This window comes from Hakea prostrata, chromosome 4 (assembly GCF_041222555.1).
Source record: "Hakea prostrata isolate BN-2017 chromosome 4, UWA_Hpros_2, whole genome shotgun sequence".
NCBI lineage: Eukaryota > Viridiplantae > Streptophyta > Magnoliopsida > Proteales > Proteaceae > Hakea > Hakea prostrata.
The window spans coordinates 9,063,664-9,085,125 of record NC_142603.1 but is presented as its reverse complement, the minus strand read 5'-3'; the positions used below and the strand labels follow the sequence as shown (position 1 = coordinate 9,085,125).

Genomic DNA, 21,462 nt, shown 5'->3' with positions numbered 1-21,462 from the left:
ATTATCACTGAGGTGAAAAATCACCTGAAAAGTCGACAAATTTTTACCAGAATGCGAACTGGAGAAATTTGCCAAAATGTGGCACCTTGCTCCTGACTCACCCCGAACTTAACCTTCAATACCAAGTTATTCTGGTAAAATCATTCAGTACAGAGAAGGATAAAATTGTAATAACTCAGTTTGATCAGAATGACCACTTTATCCCCAATGGAAGACAGAATACCATTAATGGAAAAGCCCATTATGTTATTAAGGGTTTATTCAAAGTTGGATCCTATTGCAGCACCCCCTGATGGTGGTGGTTTCAGGTTCACTTTGAGCTATTCTCCACTAATTTCTGTCCATCCACACAGGAAGGAACACAGCTAACTTGGGCTTCTCTTTCTCTTTTACAATTTCAATGATGGGGATCAGAAGAGTGTATCAAACTTTTGATAATTCTATAGTTCTCCAACACTAATGGTGACTCCTAGATGCTTTGTTGTGGAAAGAAATGAATCACTTACTTCCCTAATTTCAGGGATGTAATAGTAGAGAGAAAAAGAGAAGACTTTTGGCACCAGCATGTATGAATGACATATGGCATTAGTGACTCTATATCTAGGGTTCTCATATAGAAATGACTCTATATGCTTCTTAATGAGCCACTGTCAAAGGAGATCCAAAGGGATTAATTATTAATATCAGAAAATAAAAAATTGTACATGCTGATGGGGTCAATATGGAATGGAAGTTATATCTTGATTGTGTATATATACCTTCTTTCCTGGATTCTATATCTTACCAGATATGTAGGGCTTTAGAAACTTATAGATCAAGTATTCTAATTTTTTTGGGAAAAAAATCTACTTAATTGATAATAAGTCCTAATAATTACATTACCCTACTAATGATTAATAAGTCTGAGATGTAAATAGATGGGATTAGCCTTGATTATTTGTATTAGCATATCTGCATGCGATTATATTTCAAAGGATTGGAAAAATATTGTTTTGACAACTTCTAATAGTTTTTAATAGTTACTAAGAGAAATCCTTACAGAGAGAATGGTTAGCATGCGAAATTTAGCATGATTTCTCTCATTAGAACATGGAAATGTTTTATGTTCGTCTACTTTCCAGAAACACTTTTATATATATTATTTAACATTTTCTTTTGAGATGAAAATTTTATTAGAGGGTAATTTTCATTTGGATTCGTGAAGTCTCAATTTTTTGTATTTGTCCCAATAAAGTTTCTATGTGCATTCCCAACACATTGAGTTGTCTTGATCAACTCAAAGTTCTCAACCCTTAAAACCACCCGTTTTGAGTGAAAATGTGAAGAGCCTAAAGTCGACCAGAGGTATTGGGAGTGAACCCGTTATCTTAAGAAAAAAGAAAGGAATATCGGCTTAACGTCTTCAATAATAAACAAGAGTAGTTCATCCAAATCGAATGAGAGGTTTCTTAAGTGCTTTGAGTTTGTGATCCAAAAAACCCACTATAAGTCTCTCTCACTCGGAGAGTAAATAATAGTGTGATCATGTGTTTCCATGTTTTTGGGTAGGATTTCAATCTCCTCCTTTATGTCATGGAATGAATCTGAAGCAGATTCTAGATTGGGAAGGATGTTGTCCTATGGGTAAGGATGGCGGAACCCAATGGTGTAAGAGAGGAAATATGAAGATGGGTGAAGAGGGAGGCCATCTCTTTGTTTAGGAATACAGTCTAGAACAAGGGGTATTAAAGTCATTTTAAAACATTAAGGAAAATTTTGAATTTAATTCATTATGTGTGTATAGTTTTTAACAATGCTAACGTGTGGCATCGTTTGCAAATTCAGGATGTTCTAAAAAGTTTCAATGCAAAATGGGTTTCATGTAAAAAACTCATTAAAAAAAGAAAAGTCCATATAATCACATTTAATGGATTCCCATAAAACAAAAGTCCATATAATCACATTTAATGATTCCCATAAAAATGAAGAAAAAAGAAAGAAAAAAAAACTAATTTAAAATATCTAATCCCAGATTCCTACCAAAGTGAGAGAAAAGAAAGAAAAAATCGATAAAGTAAAATCAACATAATTCTACCCAAAAAAAATATAACAACAAGTGATAATAATGATTCACATTTTAGGAGAATTCAAAGATGAAACGTTTGAAAAAGAAAGAAAGTAAAAAAAACCTAGGAACATACAAAATTTTGAGGCAAAATTACTTGATTAGCTGCAATTCTTATTTTTTTTTCTTTTTTTTGATAATAGAACTGCATTCATAAAAAACTACCTAGAGGAACAACTTGGAAGTAAGAAATCCACCAGCCAGCAAGAGGAAATGGGCCAAATAGTCAAACTCGGCACTGACCGGGACCTCCTAGCCAAGGTGTCTGCCAAAGCATTAGACACTCTTAAAATGAAAAGAAAATTACAAACATCAATATCCTGACATAGCCTTAAAATATTTCCTAAAATAAAACTAACATCCCAATTTAAAAACAAATTGATGCCATTTAAGAAATGAATAATCGATTGATTATTAGAAAATATCTAGATGCATTTATATCCATTTCGAATTGCATCTTGAAGAGCATCACAAAGGCACAAAGCTTCACCCATTAAAGAATATATCAAATTTTTTGGATCCGAAACAACATGCAACAAACTTCCACTTGGAGAAAGAAAAGCATAACCAATCCCATTTTGCTCTTCAAATGTTGTAAAACTAGCATCACATAGTACAGTAAAAACTATAGATATAGATTGGGAAGAAAAAATAAGAGAAGACACTTGATTTGAGTTGTTATCTTCTTGTAGAGAATCTACCATATGACCATCATTTCCTTTATTTTTTTGCAATACTATCAAGAATTCATCAGCAGCCTTTTGTGATTGTTGAATCACCACAATTGGATGCGTGTCTTTTTTTTTGAAAGATCAACAAATTACGAGCAAGCCATATATGCCATAATATGAAACCAAATCTTGTACAGATTGTACGAAACTCCTTCTCACCCAATTGCTTGAAACTCAACCATTCAAGAATAAATCAAATAAAGAAAGAGAGGAACCTGGCATTGGTGAGTATCCAATTGAGCTGCCATACCAAACGGCTCTTGCAAAGCTACAACCCAGAAAAATATGACCCACTGTTTCAAGTTCTCCACAACGATTACATGATGGATCTAATGGGACTCAGTCGCTTTTGCAAGGCATCTCCAGTTGCAATGGCATCCACACAACATCTCCACAACAATCTGTTAATTTTGGGCAAGGTTTGGCATGACCAAATGGTCTTCCATATCAATTTTAGAATTATAGAAACACCCCCTCTATGTGAAGAAGTCGTTGCTGCTGCCCACCATTCTTCCTGCATTTTTTTTAACATATGATAACAACTTTTCACAGAAAAAATTCCATTTATGTTAAAAAAAAAAGCTACTCATTGTTTCACTTGACAAAAATAGAGTGTCCTCACTTTAGATTTACAAAACTAGCCAAAAACGGTAGCTGTTATTCAATTTTTTACGGTTTTACCCGTTTCTCCTTTATTCTTAAAGGGCTATACTCTTCTTCTTCCTCCGACCAAAATAGGTTGCAACCTCTACCCTCCTTCATGTACATGTAGCGTGGCCAAAAAGTGATGAAACTGAGGTGTAATTAAAATGAAATGGGCCCATGAAATCCGTGCATTCTTGAGTTCCTAATGTTACAACCAACCATGGGGAAGGAGGAGTCGATCAGGCATTACTATTGGGAGAGGCTAAGTGAAATCATGATCTGGCCTAAAAAAACTAAAGCTAGGCAAACCAAAACTGACAAACCCCTGAGCTAAAAGTGTAGTTTTACAATCACAACAGGTATAAAAACTGTTTTTTTTTTTTTGGTAGGAACAGGTATAAAAACCGAGTTCTTCAATGTTGAAACAAAACCTAACAAAAATCAATAAATAATGGGGTAGGAAGAGAATAGCACTGCCATTCAATTTAATGGTTGTGGCGACTTATTCAAGTACTCCAACCATCCTTACTTCCCTCCCATGAGCCGCAAGCTACTTTGGCTGCTTCGAGTCTGAAATTGTTTTCTTTCGGTAAAATGAGTCTGAAATCTTACTCAATAGTTTGGTTGTCCTAATCAAGTAAATATCATTTCATCAAACCAAGGAACTAAAGCATATGAGAGTGAGCGTGCATCGTTTTCCTTCCGAAAGTCTCAATACAAAAGTCACTTTTAATATTTTTTTTGAGTTCAATTATAAAAATGAATATTCGATATTACCTGCGCTTGTAGTTTGTTCTTGCGTGTTACTTCTCACATGGTTTTCTAGGTCTGGAATTTGTAAGCAACCGAAAAGCACCCAAGATACTGAACACAAAATACCTTTAGCAAATTACAGAAGTAACGAGACCCAACGGCACTAGAGACAGAATATCAAACAGCGCGACTAAAGACCGGTTTGCAGAAGTAAACCCAGTAAACACAATGAAAAATGAAAACAAAGAAATGAAACACCCGTCGCAAGCATGGATGCATCTCAATACTCATCTCCCTCGTCACCATCTTCTCCCTCGGCAGACTCGGCACCAACCTCCTCGTAATCCTTCTCCAGGGCAGCAAGATCTTCACGAGCTTCAGAGAATTCACCCTCTTCCATTCCCTCACCGACATACCAATGCACGAAGGCACGTTTGGCATACATGAGATCAAACTTGTGGTCAATACGGGAGAACACTTCCGCAACACTAGTGGAGTTGGAGATCATGCAAACAGCTCTCTGAACCTTAGCCAGGTCACCTCCTGGAACAACAGTTGGTGGTTGGTAGTTGATTCCACACTTGAATCCAGTAGGGCACCAATCGACGAATTGAATGGTACGCTTCGTTTTGATGGTCGCCACAGCAGCGTTGACGTCCTTGGGCACAACATCACCACGGTACATCAAACAGCAAGCCATGTATTTCCCGTGGCGAGGATCACACTTAGCCATCATAGATGATGGCTCGAAAGCACTGTTTGTGATCTCCGCTACAGAGAGCTGCTCGTGATAAGCCTTCTCGGCTGAGATCACAGGCGCATAAGAGGAAAGCATGAAGTGAATTCTGGGGTAGGGAACCAAGTTAGTCTGGAACTCTGTTACATCGACATTGAGAGCACCGTCGAACCTCAGAGATGCAGTCAACGATGAGATGACCTGATAAAACACCCAAAATGTTAGCACAGAAAAGAGAAGACTTACAACATCAGCATTCCAGAGGCCAGAAAAATAAAGTTTCTGCAATAGAGAAGCTTTTCACCTGAGAAACCAAGCGGTTGAGGTTGGTGTAGGTTGGGCGTTCAATGTCGAGGGAGCGCCTGCAAATATCATAGATGGCCTCATTGTCCAAGAGCACGGCAACATCAGTGTGCTCAAGAAGGGAGTGAGTGGAGAGGACACTGTTGTAGGGCTCAACAACTGAGGTTGAGACCTGGGGAGAAGGGTAGACAGTGAAGCCAAGCTTTGATTTCTTTCCATAATCAACAGAAAGACGCTCCAAGAGAAGAGATCCAAGACCAGATCCAGTACCACCACCAACAGCATTGAAAACCAGGAAACCTTGGAGACCGGTACAGTTGTCCGCAAGCTTCCGGATACGATCCAAGCACAGGTCAACAATCTCTTTCCCGATGGTATAATGTCCACGCGCGAAGTTGTTCGCAGCATCTTCCTTGCCACTGATAAGCTGTTCTGGGTGGAAAAGCTGGCGGTATGTCCCGGTCCTCACTTCATCAATAACAGTGGGCTCTAGATCTACAAAGACAGCACGGGGTACATGCTTCCCAGCACCGGTTTCGCTGAAAAAGGTGTTGAAGGCATCATCTCCCCCACCAACGGTTTTGTCACTTGGCATTTGGCCATCAGGCTGCAACACAACGAAATTCACAAATCAACAACAGAAATCGAATGGATCTAGCACTCTTACAAATCCAGATCCTAGATCAAAAACCTAAAGGATTTCAGATCTATAACATCTCGAACAGATCTATGATTATCGACTCTAGAAATCAAGATCCTAGATTCAAAAACCTAAAAGAGTTCAGATCTATTACAACAGGATAATAACATTATCATTTCGTTTAAATGGACAGACAGATCTGAATATCAAAAATGAAATCTCAACGAGACGCGAAAAGATCAGAATGGAGGTAAAACAGATTTAAAATCAGAGGACAAGAAAAGAGGAAAATTAACTAAAGAATTAATTAAGAAGATATACCTGGATGCCATGCTCGAGGCAGTAAAGTTCCCAGCATGCATTGCCGACCTGGATACCGGCCTGACCAATGTGGATTGAAATGCACTCTCTCATTGTCGCTGCGGGGGAAAGATCTCAGCAAGAAATGCAAGAACTGAAAGAGAATAGAAAGCCGAAAGGAGAGAAGAAAACAGAAGAAGAATCAAAAGCGGACGTTTATTAAGACGCCCTCTGATGAGAAGATTTTGAGATCTGGCTTCGAGATTTATAGGGTAAGCGAAGGGGATAGAACCTGGAGGGAGGGTAAGAAAGAAATATCTGGTTCTTCTAACCATGGTTAACTAATCGTGGTTACAAGACTCACGAACTTCCGCCAGCGAAGCAGTTGAGATTGAACAACCCAACGAACGATACGTATCAATCAACGTTATACTTCTTGTTTCGGTAATACATCAACGTTATACATTGTGTACTTCAAATTAGGTTTTTGCCGCCTGAATCTGATTCTGTTATCGTAACGGGTCTCAACATTTGAAATTTGAAGTAATGGGTGATTTCATTGGTTGGCAATTAAAATTTAATTGGAGAATTATTTGGAAACTTAGACAAATACGTTTAAAGGGTAATGTCGTCATTTGGTACTATCTATCTCAATGGTAGAGGCGTAAACGATCACAAAACCGTCATATACAGATATTTGGCTTCCTCTAGAAATCTCGTTATATATGAAGCTCCTAATGAATTTCTACCCAAAAAAAAAAAAAAAACTCCTAATGAATTATAAGATTCAGTTATATATGAAGCTCAAAATCTCTCAGGCCATAGGCAAAACTCCATTTTATATTATGTAATATTCATGTCCGTAATATATAAAATTATTTGCTACATAATGTATCAAAAATCAGATTACATTTTTTATGTTTAAAGAATTTTTTTTTTTTGTACAAAAGTGCTTTTTATAGATAGGGATATTACATAAGGGTTGATCCCATTATCCATAAATTTAGTTGCTAACCAACCTACTACTCCTCCATTGGCTAGAAAATTATTTTTTTCACTCCAAGACTTATAAGAATGTTCACCATCTGTGGGAAACCATTTATAAGAACAAGAAATATGGGGGTTTAGGATTCAGGTATTTACAATCTTTTAGCAAAGCCCTCTTAGCAGAGCAATGTTGGAGGCCATTAAAGAACCTATCTTTGGACGATAACATTCTCGGAGCAACACTTCCCTCACTACCAATTTCTGCTTTCCCTCGTCTTCACCACTTTAATCTCCCCGTTGATATTTTCATTTGAAAGTTGTGCAACTCACAGTCTTCTTCCCCATCTCAGGATGCTCTGCATCTTTGCCGACCTGCTCAACTGACTTTCTGGAGAAGGTAGGCTCCTAACCATCCTACTACTCCTTTAGCATTTGTGGCTAGAAATAGATTCCAAGGCCCGACCCCCCAGGCCCCCGGGGGCCCAAACCCCCCCCACAAACAATCACCCAACAAAAAAAGGGATTCCCGCGGGGGGGGGGGGGGGGGGGGCCCCACAAATGTGATTCACATAGAAAACAAGGGAATAGGGAGGAAACTTGGATAAAACGCCCCTTGGGCACCCCGAAAACAAAGACGGAGGACCCACCCAAGCGGGGGGGCCACCCCCCAGGGGGGGGGGGGCCCCCCCCTGATTCACCATCTAAAGGAAACCGGCAATTTGCAAGGGAAGAGGAAATATGGGGAAGTGGTTTAGGATAAATCTCAGTATCCATATCTTGGTCATTCAGCCACAGGATCTTAGGGTTAGTTAAAGTGTGAGGAGAGCACAGACCTCTACCTTGACAAGTAGAGGATTCAAACTCCTTTTGTAAGGGTCGATTCTATTCTTCCTAGTATATTGAGCAACCCTTTCTTTTAATTAGGCAGAGAGGTTCACATGGAAGTTTCATTTGGGAAGAGGAGTGGGCACTCATTAGCACTCATTCCTCTTAATTTGGCTGTCCTTGTTAGGAAAACTGATAAAATACAATAGATTTTAGTGTACGTAGCCACACAAGCATCATCCGTGTATCCCCAGAATGGTGATACATGGCAAGATTAAATTTACCAAAGAGCTGCTTAGTTGGCAACGACCGATACCTCTTACTAAAGAGGTTAGGTTTGACTCTCCCCATAACACAAAATCCACAGAAGCAACAATCAGAAAGAGCCAAAGTCTGTTTCTTGAATGTAACCAAAAGTACACCTTAAACCAAATATTGTCTTTGGTTGTCCAATTTCCCATTTCATTGCTTATGATCTGTATCCACCACAACAGCACAGCTATAGGTTCATTCTTCTAGGTTTTGGAGTTTCACCACCATAGGAAGGCAAAAGTAGCCTTTAGTATTCAGAATTTTATTCTAAATCATTACTGCTCCTAAACTACAAGAAGCTCAACCTCTGAATTCACATTGATGCCACTGATTCAATTCCATAGCCATGCTGTCTCTTGGACATGAATCAAGCTTTTGAATGGTTAGACAGATTCAACACATGGATGACAAGTAACTGGAAGGTCAAGCACAATCAAATCGTTCCTTCTATAATTTTTTTCGGGGGGATCTCGAAAATCTCAACATAAAATATCTAAACTTCCAACAGGTTTCAAAGTTCAAAGAGCAAAAACAGAATGCAGTTTTCATATATCACTGAAATATCATTTACATAATCATATATAGAGATTAAGAGTCTCCAAGTCCACAGCAGATGCATTCAGAGCATAGCGTGTTAAGAATCTTACCAACAGCAAGTTTTCACCTGGAGGTGGCAAAAAGCATCCAACAGCTTTCAGAAAAGTGTTTTGGCAGCAATAAACTGAAAAAAAACTAACTGATGCCAATTGGCTGTTCATGTCAATCTGATTAGAAAACCTAGCCACCAACTAAGAGAGGAAAAGCAAATGACAGTAACAGCAAGCCAGCTGGAAAGCCCTGAGATTAAGGAAATAATTCACATATCCATCAAAGATAATATGCAACCAAGTGAAAGGAAGAGTACAGATTTCAACCATTTCAGATGTATTAAAAGGATACATGATAAAGTATTAAGAAGAGAAGAAGGTATCAAAAAGAGATGAAATACCATTTCAATACCTAACAGAATGAAATCAATGCAAGTAATAGTGTTTTAGAAGGAGTTGATAACCATAAAGGATTTGCTACCATTGTTTTACTGGTGATAAAGGAACTGGTAGATAAAAAAACATTCTGCAAGTCCACTGGATAAAATCCAATCTCAAATTCTTAATGAAAGGCTGAATACATACTCTCATCAGCATATCCAACAAAACTTGACATCAGGGTGGCTTAGCAATGCACAAATATAATTACATGATGTGGAGGGAAACATAGCCAGTGAGGGAACTATAGTCTTTCCCATCTTGTGAAACTTATACCACACCCTGCATTTCCACATACTGGTTGAACCATAATCTGCATCAATTTAGGTAAGTGAATGGAATTGAACTCAAGCCTTCTAAGTTCATCTACACTACCTTACTTCATCTGGCTAATCACATGCAACCAACTCCCAGCTTTGCCTAGGTAAACAAACTAAACTAACAGAATGGAAGGATTTCCCTTCTTTCCAACGCAGGTATCCTGCAAAGTAGTATCTAAGTGAAATAAAGTAGTCAGTTCACTCAATAGCTTCGAATGATAGCATAAAAGTGCTCTACCAACCAAAAGGCAAATACTGACTAAATGGTGGCAATGTTCAACCTTAGATAGTTAGAAGAGGAAGGCTTCAATTCCTCGTGGTGGGTCAACAAGAATAACTTCAGAATGCTCAATTCAAAAACAAAAGGGGCAGGAAGGCTCGGAGGCCAGTGTTATACTTAATTTGCCTTACCTGGTTCAAAGGCCTCATCATCAAAGACCAATTACAATGATGACAATGATATTTGATGATCAGTTAGTTCCATATCATAAGAAAGGTTTCATATAGAGTATGACTTGACAAAGATCAGGCCAAGTCTAAAAGGAACAAACAGCTATAAAATTACTTTTCTGTATGGGATTATGACTAAAAATGCAAAATATGAATCAAAACAACCACCAAACCCGAGGCATGTATTAGTGTATTGTTCACACCATAAAATATTCGACAATTCATTCACAAACTGGTTGACAGGGGAGATAAAAAGAATATGTTAACAATAGGGAACACAAAAATGTGACAGGAAACAAATTGGTGATGTTGAAAGGAATCAACTTTGCTCATTCAAACAACTGGACTTTACACCATATTCCCAACCAATTCTATAATTGCTAGACAACTAATGAGAAAGAACATTAACCTTTTCAAGTTCAAGATGCTACAACAGAATCACAGGGAAATGAAAAGTTGTGAAAATGAAGATTGGACTTACAATTAAAATTAGTCCAGTACTCTTTTACAATAACAACTATCACCCATTACGGGTCAATGAGAGAGACTTCAAACGTGGATACCCAAAACTGTGTCCTAAGCTATGTCATTCAACTTCAAATGTGGAAGGGAAAAATCAAAATGGTGTTGAACACAAGGAAAGCAAAGTAAATCATCAAAAGATTGCATTAACAGAGACTCTTCCTCACCAAAAAGCAGCCCTTAAACTCATCTGTCTGCTTTCTCAGACTAAACTGTAAGCCCAAATAAAAAGATAAAGAAAATAAGAACATATTACGCTAGTTTTACACAAACCCAGAAGTTACAAGGGATTAAGAAATCCAAACTCCCTCTGTAACCATCCCTTCAAATGCAACCAAAGGAACAAAATCACATCATACAAATTCCAGGTGGAAATTTTATGGGAAACAATGAAAATTACATCATCTTCCTCACCAATGCAACTAATGCTATATGAAACTACATCCATGATTTCTTATAAACAAATACATACACGTTGGAAGATGCCCATTATGGTATTTCCACCAGCAGCGAAGATGGCCAAGGTTGACACTTTCAATGCTCCATGAGGACTCTCTTCCTCCTGCTTCTTCTTCTTCTTTTCACCTTTCCCTTTTCTTCTGAAAATAAAGTAGGGTGGAAAAAGGACTGCAAATAATGGAAAGAACCAATAAAGAGAAGTGAGCAGCGAAGTGGGGTTTGGAAACGGATGGTTAGGGTTTTTGTTGTTTGTGTAGAATCTAAGAAAGGTAGAGTGCCTGGCTCCGTTCTGTGTGCCTTCTCTACGCTATAAAGGGGATTGTACAGAACTACATTTTAGGTCTCATCTAGAGGTGCACCAAAATAACTTTCTGCTCTCAAGAGAACCTTTCACCTAAGAAATGCCGTTCTGGGTAATTGCAGGAAATAAAAGAAGAAAATAAATATTGTCTTCCCGAGCCATTGCAAGATGGTATAATACCCAATAACAACAACAATACGAAAAGAGGACAGAACAGCTCAGGAGAGTACAGGTAGAGTTCTTCCCTCTTTGCGATTTTTGTTCTACGGAAATCTCTCTCTTCATTTTCTCTGCCTTTGCTTTCTCGCTACCAGAACGAATGGTTTAGAATTTTCATCCATTTTGATTTGATTTGATTTACGACTTTGAAGGCCGAATCAGTTTCTTATTTGTTCTTTATTTTTGTTTTTTGGTATTAGACGAATTTATTCAGGGACTGAGCCAAACATTATGTAAATTCCCTTGAAATAAATAAAGAGAAAAGAGAGAAAAAAAAACTATAGGATTCAAAATAATATTCCAAATTGAGAATGTTCTGTGATGTTCTTTTTTTTTTTTTTTGGGTAAAAATGTTCTGTGACATTCATCGACGATGATGTTGAGGTTAATTTACCGAAAAATGGAAACATGGAAAAATGTTGAGGTTAAGGGGATTCCACAATTCAATTGAAACACTACTTCACTAGTTCACTGTGCAAGACACAGTTCGATGTCTCAACTCTCACCTGGTGAACTCTTATAGTTTCAAAATGTCAATCAAATATTATTTTGGTGCTGCCTTAGTCATCCATTGCCCACATCATCATAAATCCAATGCAACCAAGTGGGTTTGGCCTTTCCTGTTGGGTTTTTGGTCTACACATCATTTTGAGGGGAAGAAGTCATCCACCAAAATATTGTCGGGTGGTGGGTGTTTGGGGCGAGGTTTGGGGCTGGGGCCTTATGCACACTTAAAAAGCCATTGGTGGGGTGCTGGGTCTACAATTTTTGTGCATGCAACTGCGTTTTCCTGAGATGATCAGGTAATATCCTTCTTACAGTTAGAAGTCTTATGGCGTCATCGTTTTCCAGATTTCTTGTTGAGGTTACATAATAAGACTATGCTAAATTGTTCATTTTGGGTGCATTTGCCATTGTTCGCTTGTAGGAATTACCTATCCTTTAATGCCTTTCACCACACACTACCAGGATTGCATATTCTTCCCTTGCCTATGAATGCACTGCAGCTATTTGCTAAATTGCCCATGATGACCCGTCATAACCCACTGGTCTATATTCCGGTCCCTGGGGAAAACTCGCTGAGTTGGGCATATGGCTTTAATGTTTCCTTGCCTAAGAGCCTTGGAGTAAGATTTGGAGTTAACTATTGTTTCGGTAGCTGTTGATGAGTATATGTATGTCATAGCTTGTAACAGAAGCTTTTCTTTAATTAAAGCCTCTCTGCTTTCCATAATGGCATTCCACTATAGGAAAAGCAAGTCCATTTTCCAAGTACTCGACTATTATGCTTGAATTCTATTCTTCCCCAGTGGATCCAAAAACCCATGCTTCACCCAATGGACCCACGAACCCACCAAATTAGATTCAATTCCAGACATGACTAAAAAGCTCTCATTTTGATCAATTTGCTGGTGTAGTACATCCAAGCCTTTTCAAGTGGATGTGTAATTGTAAATTAGTGTATAATGGATAGAGAAAATGCTTTCTAACAGTGGAAGACTCCCACTTCTAACTTGACACTACCTTCAAATAAATAAAGAGTTCCATACTTGTAAGTGGAGTACTGGAGTTCATGGGACACTATCTATGGTGAATGAAGCAAACTGTCTTTTCTTTGTTCAGCTTTTCCACCTCCCTTTCAACAATATCGTCACCCTCACAGAGACAAAGATGTTCATCCCTCAATTATACTCCTTCAATCCCTGTTACGATGGACTACTATTTGAATTGGATCCCTACCAACGAATCTTACTATTTAGATTAAATAATAAGGAACCCACTTGCATTTAAAGGACCCCTTGCAAAATGACAACATTCCAGCATTCTCCAAATTTATGCTAATCTGAGTCTATCTCTTTTAGATGTATCACTGGCATCAAATAGAACAACACCAAAATAGTTTTCATTTTTTTTTTCTTTCTTTTTTTTAAATCAAAAGATGGAGAATGAATTTGGTATGTGAACCTATGACATGTATCCATGCTGTATGTTTATGCATAATCATATCTTGATGCTGTGCATTACTATAAAGCAGGGATAGGAAGACAGAATATATCAGATGCTTTATTTTCTGTGTTTCTTTCACTTTAAGTTTCCTATTTTATTTACAGTGAGAGTAAAAAAAGCTGTTCTTGAAGATTATTATCCTGATAGTTTGAAGAGCAAACTGTTCTCTCAGTCCACATATTACTTCTACTTACCCCTTGTCAGGTTACTTCTATTAGTCATAACTCAGTTGCATTCCTAGTCTTGATGGTGTTGGATGGTTGTCTCATCTTGTTTGATGACTTGCAAGAATCAGTTTTGCGGGGATCTGCCTCAATCAGTGACTTGACCACCTTACTTATAGTTGTTATCTCATCTTGTTTGATGACTTACAAGAATCAGTTTTGCAAGGATCTGCCTCAATCAGTGACTTGACCACCTCACTCATAGTTGGACGGAGGGTAGGGGCTTTGCAGGTACAACGGATGGCAATCCGGAGCGCCTGTATCATCTCATCCTTGTATAACCCTGATATTCTCTTGTCTAAGACCTCCATTGCTCCTTCCTTGGTGTCTACCTTGCATGAGGAGACCCAGCATATGATATTCTTGTTCTCCCCAAACTCTTGCTCCACTGGCTTCTTCCCTGTTATCAGTTCCATGAGCACTACCCCAAAGCTGTAGACATCGCACTTGACTGTTGGCCTTGATGAGTAAGAATACTCTGTCATCAATTGTCAACGAACATGAATGTTGTGAGATAAGCAAGTGAACAGTGATTAATACCAGAAAAATCAAGCTAATATATATGTGAGTTGATCAATTTGAAATAGGAGGGTATGGCAAGAAAAACTATAATATTGAAATGCAGATGGGTTGCAATTCATAAACTGCCCAAATCCAGTAAAGGACCAAATTATAGGGAAAAAACAAGGTGAAAAGCTTAAATGAACATCAGTAACTGTGTTGTTGACACCATTTACTCTTAAATTTAATATGATTACCTGGGGCAAGGTACCCATAGGTTCCAGCAATAACAGTAGTAGTAGAATCCTTTCCTCCTCTTGCTTGCAAGACCTTGGCAACACCAAAATCTGCAACTTTGGCCTGGTATTCTGCAGTGAGCAAGATGTTGGTTGATTTGATATCTCTGTGAACGATTGGTGGCATCAGATCATGGTGAAGGTAAGCCAGACCTTGTGCAATCCCAAGTGCAATTCGATGTCGGACAGGCCAGTCCAATAGATTCCGTCCTTTGTGAAGTGCATCCCATAGGTTTCCATTTGGCAGATATTCATAAACCAACAGATTTAAATCTGAACTTGAGAAGTAGCAGTACAACTTGATGATGTTCTTATGCCTGATGCTCCCCAGTGTGTCTACCTCTGTCTTTAGCCCCCTATCTTGGAACAACAGATCCTCTGTAGTAGGATCCTTCGTCTTTTGACTCCACAGCTTCTTCACTGCAACTGATTCTCCATTATTCAACTGTATCTTATACACAGTCCCTGATCCACCATGCCCCACAATGTTCTTGTCTACTAGTGCTTCAACTATTTCATGTTGATCAAAGCTGACCTTATGGAAGTTTTGGACATATGAGAAGGAAGACAAAGACATCATCTCATCCTGTTCCATCACTTCTCTCTCTTTACTATACCAATGTTTAAGAAACAGGATAGCTGCAATAACTACAATGACCACTGAAATTCCAACTGCCCAGATACAGCTGACCCTCTTGTGACTGCTAACTTTTTGACAGGAGGGGAACTTTGTACCAGACAAATTGAAATAGGCAGAAACACAGAGTTCTGGATTTCCTGAAAGACTTTCTGCTAATCCTCCTTTAATCAGACTGAGAGGAACTGGACCTGAGAGCTGATTGTTTGAAAAGTTGATTGAATTGGGGAGCAATTCACAGAGAGACTGTGGAATAGGACCGGTAAGTCGGTTGCTGGAGAGATCAAGAACATTAAGAGATTTCAAGTAAGAAAGTGAATCTGGAATTGATGAATTTAGCCTGTTGCCTTGCAAAAGCAGTAGGTTCAACTTCCTGAGGCTGCCAATTTCAGGCGGAATAGGTCCCGATATGAAATTATTGCTGAGATCAATCTTCACCAGACTCCCAGCATGAGAGATTTCTGGAGGTATAACACCTGAAAACCTGTTGCGCTGTAAGAATAGCTCTGACAGGTTCTTAGCATTTCCAATTGTCCTTGCAATTGGACCTTCAAAATAATTGTAACTTAAATCTATGATTGATGCATGGGGAAGACCCAGAAGCTCCTCTGGGATTGAGCCTTGCAGAAGGTTGGAGTTAACTCGAAATCGAAGAAGAGACTTACAATTCTTATAGGTCTGAGGTAGCTGACCAGAGAACTGATTTTGCAAGACAAGAAAGTAAATCAATTTACCTCCCTTACAAACATCTGGAGGCAACTCCCCTGATAGTCTGTTCTCTGACAAGTCCAGAGCATTCAACTTAGATGCAGCCCCGAGATTCGGGGGCACTGTGCCTGTCAACGAATTGTCATAGAGGGATAGTATCCTCAAAGTAGTTGAGTTTCCTACTATGCTTGGAATTTCTCCGGTGAGGCTGTTGTTGTACAGCTGCAGTACTTGGAGATTTGGAAGCTTACAGAGAGACTCTGGAATGGTTCCATTCAGTCGATTGACTGACATGTCCAAATCAATGAGCTGTGTCAGATTTCCGAGCTCATGTGGTATTTCACCAGAGAACTGGTTATAGTAAAGCTCCAGCTGCCGCAAATTCTTGAGTTTTGCTATCTCCACAGGAATCCGGCCGATGAGGTAATTGCCGCTCAATTCAAGGTCGGTGAGCGAAGTCATGTTCCCAATCGTTGGTGGAATCTTACCATGCACCATGGCTGTTGACAAGATCATCGACTTGAGCTTTGTCAGCCGAGATATGTCTTGTGGCAGCTGCCACAGGGTGAAATTGATGTTCTCGTTGAAATTTAGCACTTCTAAATTGGAAAGGTTTGTAACAGACATGGGGAAGTTCCCAGTGAAGTGGTTATATGAAAGATCTAGAACTCGGAGAGATACCATAGGTGAGAAGTCCGGCAGTGCTCCAGTAAGAGATGACTTGGTAATATTAAGGTCTTCCAATAGAGAACAGTTGATGATGCTAGCTGGGAACTTGCCATGGAGGGGGTTTTGCCCGAGACGAAGAACACGAAGCTGTGGCAGATAAGAGCAGACATCAGCAGGGAAATGTCCACTGAGTGACCACCCGGACACATCAATCTTCTCAACATCTCCATGACTGTTGCAGCCAACTCCTGGGTAATTACAGTAGGGAGCTTCAACATCCCAACGTGACAAAGATTTGCCTGTGAGTGACTGCTTCATGAGAGTGAAGAAATGTGACTGATTAACATCAATTGCTTGGGAGGAGGGACCAAAGTGAGAAAGAAATAAGATCTTGAAGAGGAAGAGAATCAGAGATTGCAGAGCCATCATACAGAAGGTTAGTTTGTTGAGGAATTAACGTGGGGAGTGAAGAGTTGAGAATAGGTGGTGGCTCCTGCCTCAGGAGTAGAAGAAGATATTGAAGTATAAATGGCAGGGCTGAGGTATTATTGGGTTGCAGCAATATTAAGCAGTCTTGATTAAAAAAAAAGAGGTAAGAAGATGCATGCAAGGGAAATATTTAAATAATAAGTGGAAGAGGTATATGACAACAAATTAAAGAAATAGTAGGATACTCTAGCTCAAAGAGGCTTTGGCATTTATGCCCTCTGATCTATATTATATGAATGCATGTTTGTCGGGGGACTGGGTGGTTACAGCAGTTTTAAGTAAGTAGATAGCGGTTAGTATGTTAACTGTAGCAGTTGCAGCAAAGATTACTCATATTGGATCCAGTTGGGTCAATGGTATGAATGTCTAGTGCCAAATAGGCTGTCACAAGATTCATCAAAATACATGGCTTATTTGGTTTCTGTTAAAGAGAATGAGGAATTGAGAAGCTTGGCTCAAAGAGTCATGTATAGTTGGTAATGTGTACATGGTGATGCTGTTAAGGAGTCCAGTCCTGAACACCTCAAAACCAGGTCAAGAAAAAACAGAGCTTGGTCACCAAGAAACAGCTACTTGTGTATCTCAAATATACAGTTGGGTCAGGAGGCATCAGGTTCAAACTGGAAAGGTACGGACAAGAAACAAGTCTGCCAAATCTCTTGATAGGATGGTGGGAGGGTGTGCTGGGAATAAACCACAATATTATAATAGGTTTGGAGAATTTTGTGCAATAGAATGATATTGACATCTAAGGCTAAATAAAGTAAAGCAGAATAATGAGAGGACCAGAAAAAGGGTAAGCATGGAGAACACAGTGTTAGTTTACCATATCTTATTAAGAAAGATGTGATCCCCTCCCCCCATGGCATTTAAACAAAGACTTGTAGAGTCTTAAAGAAATAATGTAAAGCATCCCACTCAGATTGACACTTTGTAAGTGAATCTATTGTCATAACATGACCCAAATGAAAGATGTGATCCCCTCAAACACTAAAAAAAAAGAGAACCAGACAGCTAATTAAAGCATCCACTCACACTGACACTTTGTTTGTGAATCCTGAATTGTGTAAACAAGCATAACAATCCTACACCTATAAGGTCATCTCAGTTCCTTGCTCTTACTGTAATGGAAAGTAAAAACCAAGTCTTTTAATACTGAAGCAGCATCAATCTGGTGATTTGCAAATGTGGTTTTTCCCTTTTTCTTATTTTCTTTGTTACAGCTTCATTCACACCCATCCTGCACCTATAAGGTCATCCCAATTCCTAGCTCTTACTGTTATAGAAAGTGGAAACCAAGTTGTTTTTTCTAATATGGAACCAGCATCAATCTGGTGATTTGCTAATGGAGTTTGTTTTTACAGCTTCATTCACAACACTCCTTCACCTATAAGGTCATCTCAGTTCCTAGCTCTTACTGTTCTGGAAAGTGAAAACCAAGACTTTTAATGGTTTTCTCTTCTTTTTTCTTTTTCCTATTTTCTATGGTAAAGCTTCATTCACAGAGTATCAGGTCATACCTGACCCTTGGGAACTTCATATGGGTAAAAATCTCAATTAAGCATAAGTGAATAATAGATGTTGTGTAGGCCCTCCAAGAAGCTCATGAGAAGTTAGCTACTAAAGTCTATGAATGGGAATCTCTCTGGGATAAGAGCACTCAATGATGAAGGTGCAAAGCAAAGATGCCACCTTATCGAGTGTTAAAAGCCCTTTTTAAGTGTTGGAGACTATCAAATTTTTATTCTAATAGTTTTGAAATGTGACAAATCACCATATGTTCCTTCCTTCCTTGTCTCTATCATTTTATTTTTTTTCATTTTTTTTTTGGCCTTTTGCTAATGAGCGCCTTAATCATTAGCGCACAATAGTCACTGGAAAGCCAAGGAGTATGTGGGCCCCTCCTTACCTATTCGTTTGAGTTTTGAAGTTGACAACCACCGTTGGATCCTCTTATTCAGGTGTGCTTGGAGTCACTTACAACCAATAGAAGAACATGAATTAGAATGTACATTTTCCAGTCTGTTCGGTGGCCTTCTGCCGCATCCAGCGCATAATAGCAAGGAAATACGATTCCCCCCATTAAGAACTCAACTTGTTTTTTAAGTATACGAAAAAAAATATGCTTTAGGGAGTGGGATAATGATAATCATATATTTATATATTGTATTACCGTAAGCATTCCGTATTGGGTTCCTATTAATCATTTCTTCTTCTTTTGCATTTTACATTCTTTGACATGCTTTTCGATTTGCACTAATGATCAATCATTCTTATCGAGTAATTCTCTATTAGGTATTTGATTAATACATCAAAAGTTCTTGAGTTTCATAACTATCTCATACATTAGATCGGTTGTCATTAGTCTTATCATGTGGCGGTAGATTCACCAGTGTTGCTATCGTTTCTAGTTGCTATCGTTTCTTCGGACTCTGCCTTTGGCACCGTGGAAAGAATATTTCATTCCTACATGGAACTAGTTTATGGTTTATGCTGAGTAGTTAGTAATACTTAAATCAGAGAAGAGTGGCTTGGATCAGTTAAGGGCTTGATGGGACTTGACCCACCATTGTTCCGAAATTTTATCGGATCCATTTCTAAATCTTCTATTATATCTTCTAAATATTGCATCAACCTTTGAATGTGATGGATGGATTATTATATCTTTTATTACAAATCCATGATTCTGATTAATGCAAGTAAGAAATAATTAATTAATGGAACTCACATAGAAACATCTTAGGGAGCAGATGTCTGAATCTTCAGAACTGACTTGTCTCTAGGGAGTTCATAGCCCAAGGAGTGCCAGAGAGGTACCCACAGTTGGCTATGCCTCACAACTCATTTGATGTCCACAAAGGCATAATTGGAATATATGTAGCACAGCCTTTTTATGCTATGTACTCTGTTGGTGTGGGTCTCTCTCCCACAAAATTTTATCTTGTCCAACCATTTTGTTGTCTCTTGAACTTGTCTTGAGAACAGTTTTTGTAGGAATAGGTTATGAATGTGGGTAGGCCTTATATAATCTTGGCTTGGTAATTAAACATTTTGTCAAAGAGAAAAACAGAGGTGAATAACAAATACAAACATCAAGATTCAAAGGTATGAAAAAAGACAGATTTTTTATGCTTAAAACAAATATGGTTCAGAACTGAAGGCGAAGCCAATGGAGAGATTGTTCCAAGAAAAATTGATGACAGATGAGTTGAGGCTTGGTAGAAGAATTAAAGTAGTACATGGAGATGATTAGACTATTGTTAGATTATATCGAAATTTCGGGATTCCAAAGATGCCCTTTGTAGGATTTTGACTTGGTAGTTTTAAATTTATGGGCGTCAAATTTGCAGGCCGAACCATTAAATCTGAATCGTACTAGCCTATCTTAATGGATAGTATTTGGGCTGAAGAAGGCATAGCTTGCACCAACCCAAAACTGAATTGTAATCCATTATAAGCCGTTTTACAAATTGTCTATAATTCTATACTAAATACTCTTTGAATTGTCATATTACCACTAGGTAGTTGGTACGACACACAATGGATGACATTGTTGATACGGCTTCTGCTCTTCAGGGCAAGCTTATTGTGGAGGGTGCGCCTGAAAAAACTGTAGAGCTGCCACTCTTTCCATTACTTCGGAGAACCTCTTCCTAGCTCATTAAAAGTCAGTCAAAAGTCATAAATCTAATCTAATTCTTGATTGCTTTCACTTTGAATCAAAAGAAGGAAGCTAGTTGGCGGAAGCGCAATAGGTGGGATGAAAGAATCACAAGAAATGATATATTTTGCAGAAGAACACAACATAGTAGCAGATATAGAAGTCATATCGATGGATTACTTGAACACTGCGATGAACAGGCTTGCAAAAGGAGATGTTAGATATTCGATTTGTCCTCAATATTGCTAACACCTTATGTGAACATTGCTACGGACCCACTAGCAAGATTCCATGTCATTGATATAAAGAAAAAAACATTTAACTAATCTTTTTCTTTTTTCCTTTGGGGGGGGTGGCATTTTGGTTTGGAATAGCAAGAAATAATTTTTGTATACAAATGATTTTGATCAGATAAAAAAGTTAAGAGTTCGCACAAAGAAAGATTAACAATTCACTGGTGCACCAACCTGTGAGAGTCCTAAATTGTCAAGAAGAGAGGACTGTGCTGGTGCCCATCCTGGGTTCTCAAGAATTCCACACCATTCCTCTTGCATTACATCCACCTCTCTATCCCATCTTCATCCAATTGCTTCACCAACATACACAACTCTCTCTCTGACTCTGAAACACCACCACAG

The 21,462-nt window shown here is 38.6% G+C and overlaps 2 protein-coding genes across 2 annotated transcripts; both read right to left on the bottom strand.

The window, feature by feature from the left end:
• Positions 1–4,314: 4,314 nt before the first annotated feature.
• LOC149017649 (tubulin alpha-3 chain) lies at positions 4,315–6,470 on the bottom strand. The gene is made up of 3 exons (XM_089151972.1): positions 6,234–6,470; positions 5,274–5,879; positions 4,315–5,170 (listed from the first exon to the last, which is right to left on the bottom strand). The coding sequence occupies exons 1-3, from the start codon at positions 6,324–6,326 to the stop codon at positions 4,514–4,516; spliced, it is 1,356 nt and encodes a 451-aa protein (XP_089008098.1). The 5' UTR covers positions 6,327–6,470; the 3' UTR covers positions 4,315–4,513.
• A 6,961-nt stretch (positions 6,471–13,431) lies between these two features.
• On the bottom strand, positions 13,432–17,316 carry LOC149017648 (receptor protein-tyrosine kinase CEPR1-like). Its single transcript, XM_089151971.1, has 2 exons — positions 14,622–17,316; positions 13,432–14,341 (listed from the first exon to the last, which is right to left on the bottom strand). Exons 1-2 carry the CDS (start codon positions 17,101–17,103, stop codon positions 13,986–13,988), a joined length of 2,838 nt encoding a protein of 945 aa, XP_089008097.1. The 5' UTR covers positions 17,104–17,316; the 3' UTR covers positions 13,432–13,985.
• Between the last annotated feature and the right edge of the window lie 4,146 nt (positions 17,317–21,462).